We start from the raw sequence: 7013 nt of genomic DNA, 5'->3' as shown, positions 1-7013 counted from the left end.
TACTTGAACTGCAAAACAGATACTAACAAATAGTGCAAAATAGTGAGAGGTAAACAAAAGAAGGCAATAGAATTAGTGCATAATAGTGTGTAGTATTCTACTACCTATTTCATAGTTCAAGTAAAAACTCTCTACTGTAATAAATGCTGGCTAATTAGTGTACCAGACCCATATCCTCAAACCTACGTGTAAAGCAAATAATATTATTTTATATCCTTTGTATTCTAGGCCTTCACTTTAAACCTAAAGATGTAAGTCTTGCAAGATGGTCCACCCTTCCGGTCTTCTTTGGCCAGCTGACTGGTGCTTATGAGGGAATAGGAACTGTGAGTTTATAAATACTCTAATCTTTCACAATGATAATGGTACTTGTTAATTATACAAAAATACAGTTGACTCTCTCTTAACAGACACCTCTGTAAAACGGACACCTAGAGTTGGTCCTTACCTTTCTTTACTCCCTTTATTTGACTCTCTATAAGACGGACACCTCTCTAAGTCTCTCTAAGTTGTCCTTCTTAGAGAGAGTTGACTGTATACTGATTTATGATGAAGATTTGGTGATAACAAGGAACTGTTTTTTGTTTTTAATGTTCTTACAAATATTGTCGTGTTTCCTGACAAAAGTACCAGTAATGTGACAAAGTAGTGCCAGTGGATTGAAGCAAACATCATCTCGAGTGAAAGGGTTGTTAGTTTTATTACTTCCCAGGGAATTTAAGCTTCCAAATCCATTGGCTACTTGACTAATATCTAAAAAAAAAAAAAAAAAAAAAAAAAAAAAACACTTTATTTGAGTGTCAATGTATTTAGCATGAAAGTGCTAATTGGGGACACTATATTTTACGTCTCCTAATGGAGACAGGATCGCCATTTTATGTGGTCATCCGAGCCACGCGAAGGTCTCACTGCTTGCAGTGCAAAGGAAGTACCTTCATTTCTCAGTTATTTTAAGACCCTAAGTAATGGTCTGGCCCCGGGAATCGAACCTGCAACCTCCCGCTTGGCAGTCAAACACTCTACCGGCTGAGCTAATCCTGCCACAGTAGACATTGTACAACTTTGCAATAAGTTTGATATATATATATATATAATATATATCGTAGGCAAATCTTATCCACAAGTAAGACCTTCTTACACCTTATGTGTCAAAATATTGTTGTGGCAGGGGGTGTGAAATAGGTACAAAGTTGTCGCATGTCATCTTTGAGTAACATTATTGGTTTGCTGCAGAGCAGGTGACCACAAGCTTTTTTTGCTATGGCTGTTGTCTTGGTTGAGGAAACCAATTTGGTTTGGCTGAAGCATCCTTCCTTCAGGGCCCCCAAGGAGGCACTGAGATTGCTACAATAAGGGTGTACAGACATCCTGGTTTCTTGAGTAGTATGTACATGAGTTTTATTGGAAATTATTTTCTACTGTAGGTTATACCTATTGAGTCAAGCATGGCAGAAAACAGACCTCGTTTCCCTTTGTACCTGCACTTGACACTAGCAATTGTCTCATGTATCCTTGGATCATTTGGATTGCTTGGCTATCTGATTTATGGCAGTGGGGTCCCTCAGATCGTGACCTGCACCCTAGGGACACAAATACCAGCACAACTGGTCAGAATCACCCTCATAATTGCCGTGTTAATGACATACCCTCTTCAACTGTACCCAGTCATTGAAATTGCCGAGTCAATTTTCTTCACCAAAGAGCATTCACGAACAAGATCTCACCTGAGTGAGATAGTTGCTGGTCCTAGTACAGATGTAACAAGCAGCCAACAGCCATCTATAAACTCTTATGAAAGTCAGTCTTATCCTTCACTTGAAACCTCCAATCATACATCCACAAGTATCAATTCTGAGACACAAGTTCTTCTACCAAGTGATTCTGATGAACTTCAGTATAAGGTACAGGCTTATATAGTCTTTGAAGGATGGGTAGTAGATCAAGTGTTTTTTTGTTCCGTGTAGAGGTGGGCTTGGAAGGCTTGGGGGTATAGTTGGGATCATGTCGTACTCAAGGGGTGCTTATAACCATGTAAACCATCCATCAGGTTGAAGATCTCATATTGATGCCTAACAATGAATTTTTACATTTTACATTGATGGTACTGCGTATTCAAATCAGCTGCAGAGACTTAAAATTAGACCTGTTGAAAAGTTGTTTGTCTCAAATGACAGTTCATAATTATTTTCTGAAGCTTCAGGAATGAATGAAGTGAACAATTTATTGGAATTCCTGACCTACCTCCTTGTAAAGATCTCTGCTGACTTACCTTATGTAAGCATTTTTTTAATCTTATGTAGAATGTAGACTCACTGAGTGTAAGTATTAGGTTATGGCTTGCATGTATGCCATTTTCCCACTAACAAAACATGTATAATGGTAACTTGAAGTCTTGCTTTAAAAATGTGGGATTCAAATAAGCTTAACCCATGCTTAAATTAGTGGTAAGTTTGCTGTCATCAAAATTAGTACTAAGTAGGTCTGTAGTTTTAATTATTTACAGATGAATGGGCATTATTCTTTATGGAAAAGAATAGTCACTTTTCTTATTTTCTTTTGTACTGTACTTATATTTACTTTATAGGCCCTACTTGTAAGTAAATGGGCAATTCCACGTAAGACAATGAAATTTTTAATTTTTTTTAAATAAAATTTTGCACTATAAAACTTATACTAACAGAAAGTTGAGACAATGGGGTGTTTGAAATTACTGAGATCTTGTGCATCTTGTCCACGTGCTTAATGTGAGAAGGAACGAAATCCGGAGAATTTGAATCTCATCATATTTGGAATTTTTGGAAGGAAATTTTAAACAAAGTTTTTACATCTAAGAAAACATGACAATAAACATTAAAGTATGTGTGCATAACCTTTGCCTTACACTATCATTAGGCCATAAATTATTATATCCAGCTACTGGCACTTTCCTAAGAAAATAGGTATTGAATTTGTGTTGCGGACATTACGTAATGTCCGCAACATTAAGGTACCTTTTTTCAGTTCCTCTACACAGTTCACTGTATTTTCATGTGCTATTGATGCTGCTCAGTTAATCTGATATATACTTTATTTTGATCTCAAAATATTCCCTGGGTCGGCTTTCTCTGCTCAGAAATTATAAGTTGAAAAGTGTTGCGGACATTACACATTGGTTTTATAGACTTAATACGCCTTAGAATCCTCTTTCAACTTTTTTCTAAATTTTCTTGACCTTTCAGTGCATGTCTTGGGCATTACAATTGACCTTGTTTACAATCAACTAAAATGAATTTTTATTTAGAGGATTGGAAAAGGACAAATTGAGTAGCTGGTCAGGGGTTTGGTACTGTTGAACATGCCCAGAACTCTTTGTAAGTATGCTTTTTGAGGAAAACAACTGACCATCATTGTTTCTTCTGATTTTCTACTCACACTTCAACAAGTATTAATTTTTAAGTAGAATTCGTAATGTAATAATCTTAATGTAGTAAACAATGTGCAATTTTAGTGCAAATTTACATTTTATCTGTATTTAAGTCAGACTGAATGACAAGAAATGATAATTTTTGTTAAGCTAAATCATTTTCGGAAAAAACAAAATAATCGTCTCACTGCTGAGGGTTTTTTTCTCACAACATTTACTTGAGATGTAATAAAATTAATTTTGAAATCATTTTAAGGGGTCAGTATAGCAGAAAAAATCTGACTGGCATTACATGATACTAGGTCAGCAGGAGATTATATAATATTATAATAGAACATATTAAATAAAGTAAATAATCATTTCACAGCCTCATTTTTAGTCAAGTAACTACAGAAAAAATTGACATAGCCGCAGTGAGTAACACTGACTAGAAAGTGAATGATAAAAAATGTGTTCCCAAAAATGTAATGTCCGCAACATTTATGTGTAATGTTCGCAACACAAACTTTTGTTTGTAGAATCATTGGAACAAGGTTGTATGGAATTTTTTTTTGATGGTTAAAAAATTTAATTATTGCCATGTTTTGAGGGCACAATTATTTTCTGCTCAAGGTTAAAAATTCATAGGAAAATATCTTTAAAGAAAGTTACTTTAAAAAGTGGTTGTTAAAAATGTATTACCGAAGCACAGTTTCCTCAACTCACATCTTCAAGGTCGTGAGAGTTCACTAAAGCATCTTTTTACTAGGTACAAAGGGAACGCTAAAGTTTGTTTCTAGATATGTTTGAACACCCTTGCTGAAAATTTTGACGTTTAAATTGGGGTTTAAAATGTTAATTTTAGTATCTGAATGTAATGTCCGCAACATGGAATCACCCAAATACACTTTGTCCTATTTCTTAATTTCTAGTGCATGTATATTTTGTTGCTTCCTTTTCGTTCCCCATTTCGGAAATATTAGCCACTCTTAATCCATGTTTTTTCCATTCTGCTTAAAACCTACTACTGGCATATTTTGGTTTACCTTGTACAATAAGTGATAACCTGTTGTTATCTTTGTTCCTTAGACATCAACTTGGAAGAGGAATTTGCTGCGTACCATTCTTGTCATTGTGACTGCAGGAATTGCAGTTCTTCTAAAGAGTCAATTTGCCTATGTGAATGCACTGATTGGATCATTAGGCAGCTCTGTATTAGCATACATTTTACCCTGCATTTTTCACCTTGTTCTGTATAAACACACTAATTCTGTTGGGGTGGTTATTAAGAACATTATTTTTATAATATTTGGAGTTGTAGGAGGGGTGGTGGGTGTTGTTATCACTGTACAGAACATAGTTAAGAATATGAAATAATTCAAAGTCACTCAAATTTAATTTAATAATTTATTAGAGTCTTCTTCTTTTCAAATTTATGTCAAGGGCAATGCTGTAGTTTTGTGATTTTACATGTAAATAGTTTTGGTATCTTGTAGAAATTTGTAAAATTTGTTGTGGTTCCAGAAAATGTCCATATCCACACCATGGTATAGATTTCAAAGGAAGGTACCTGTATGAAGCTTAAGTGATATTTCCAAGAGGGAGAGGAGGGAGGTGTGAGGGGGCTCAATCAACAATTCCTGCTATGGGGGGAGTATGATGTGGACATTTCCTGTAACATGATGCAGCAATATTAAAAAACTTAATCTTTTTGAATTTCTTGTTGACTGAGTTTCACAAATTAGAGATCCAAATACTTTTTGTCATACACTTTTAGATGCAAATGTACAAGACTCTTGTTTATAAGTTAGTAACAGTGGTTGAAATTGGCAAAATTGTAATTTGTAATTTTCTGCATGTTGAGGGAAAATAACATACAATCAAATAGTATTTTAAAATACAAGTAATTTTATCCAATGAAAAGTTTGGTACTTTTTTCCTTTTTCTAACAAAGCTATCCAACAAAACAATATAACTTTGTACTATAATAATAAACGATAAAGCACTTGCCCTATGTAACATGATACAGTCACCATACAGTTCTATTAATTTTCAGTTCCTAGTCATGTCCTTCATGTAACTAAAACACAATACTCTGTACTCTATAAATGTACACAAGAGTGATAATTTTCAGCGTAAATGAGACAGAAAAAGTAAGAGTATTTATCATATCACCATTGAAATACCAGGTGAGCTTTCTTGCAAAAACATATTTTCACATGTTAAAAGATCATCATTGCTATGGTTAAAAAGATTTGCACCTTTCACAGGTAAAAAAAGGCAAAATATGAAAGTGAAATGGTTTGTTTTTTCTTTGGTGTTAACATATTGAACAATAGAACAAACATTACATGGCCGCTTGGAGGTATGAAATTTCTCTTCAGCTATATCGAAAATTATATTGTGTATTTCACTTGATTGCAAACACTCAAAGAGAAAGTTTGTACCTTCGAGCTATCATGTAATATCCTCTATGTATCTCTCATATTCGTCTCATCAGTTACCATCAGAGTGACAAGAGGCAGCTGTATTTTGCAGTTCTGTTACTATAAAGTTTGATATCTGACTATTAAAAATCAAAGGTGCGACTCTCCAAAGAAAGTTAGTAGTTCTTGTTCAGGGCTCAGTTTAAATTTATGATATTATCATACCAGGGGAGATTAATAGTATGACAAAGTACTGGTTTACAATTATAATAATATATGAAAAAGTCAATGAAAAAGAACAATTTTCAATTTATGGTAGAATTTCTGTAGGTTTTAGTTCTAGCTGATTGATATTTTCATAGTAATTTATTTCTCCTTTTTGTTATTCAAAAACCAGAATTTGATGGTTGTCTTACTATTATGGCCTCTCTTTTGTGAAGAATCAAAATAAAATAAAAGTAGTTTATGAATTTTTATTGCAATCATTGAGTCAGGCCTGGGAATTATTGTCCTGTATGGAGATGATCAATGTATTTGTTCCACAAGCTTGTGACTGGTAGTCATGCATACATGTGTGTGAAGTTGCAGCTACAATATAACAAGCCCCTATTTTAAACTACACTCTGGTAATAACAAAAGGCATCCTTCTCCCATTTACTCTGAAATGTATGGAACAGGACCGTGGTTCTTCAAGAAGTCAAAATAATTATGGCAATCTTGGATTCCGGCAGAGTGGGTAAAATGGGCCTATCTTGCCCTCCCAGGATTTAACCCATTTTGTCCCTCAGGAGAAGATTTTGTTTTGGCTATACAATACATCCTTTATTGACCCATGATGGCGGTTTATTGGCCAAGTTCTTCTACTTTGCATTTTTCTGGACCACGAATGAAGTTGAGGTCGATAAAATATGGAAACAAAAACAAACAACCCTGGTCAACAACACATATAATTTATAATGGGTGATTTTTCCACTTCCTTCCAGGTTTCAACTGTAGACTGACACATTTAACAGAAACATTATAAACAACCTAGTCATGTTGGGTTCAAGTTGAAAAATGATACCTTAGGCATGAGATTCTTACTAGTATTAATTTAGACATCCCCTTTATCGTACACTCCTCATGAAGATATGAAATTAATATTATTAGACACATTTACAGTCTAAAGGTTTATTGGAACTTGCTCAATGATGAACAGGCAACAG

The 7013-nt window shown here is 34.4% G+C and overlaps 1 protein-coding gene across 2 annotated transcripts in view; it reads left to right on the top strand.

Annotated features, from left to right (window-relative positions):
• LOC140941668 (uncharacterized) overlaps positions 1-6278 on the top strand; it is a 42039-nt gene extending 35761 nt beyond the window's left edge. For both annotated transcript variants that reach the window (XM_073390687.1, XM_073390686.1), the window contains exons 4-6: positions 229-326; positions 1425-1901; positions 4472-6278. In XM_073390687.1, the coding sequence (XP_073246788.1) occupies positions 229-326; positions 1425-1901; positions 4472-4759 (863 nt within the window). In that variant the 3' untranslated portion in view covers positions 4760-6278. The remainder of the gene's footprint in view (positions 1-228; positions 327-1424; positions 1902-4471) is intronic.
• Positions 6279-7013: the final 735 nt, after the last annotated feature.

The sequence above is a fragment of the Porites lutea genome, chromosome 6 (assembly GCF_958299795.1).
Source record: "Porites lutea chromosome 6, jaPorLute2.1, whole genome shotgun sequence".
NCBI lineage: Eukaryota > Metazoa > Cnidaria > Anthozoa > Scleractinia > Poritidae > Porites > Porites lutea.
This window is presented reverse-complemented; position numbering and strand designations above follow the sequence as displayed.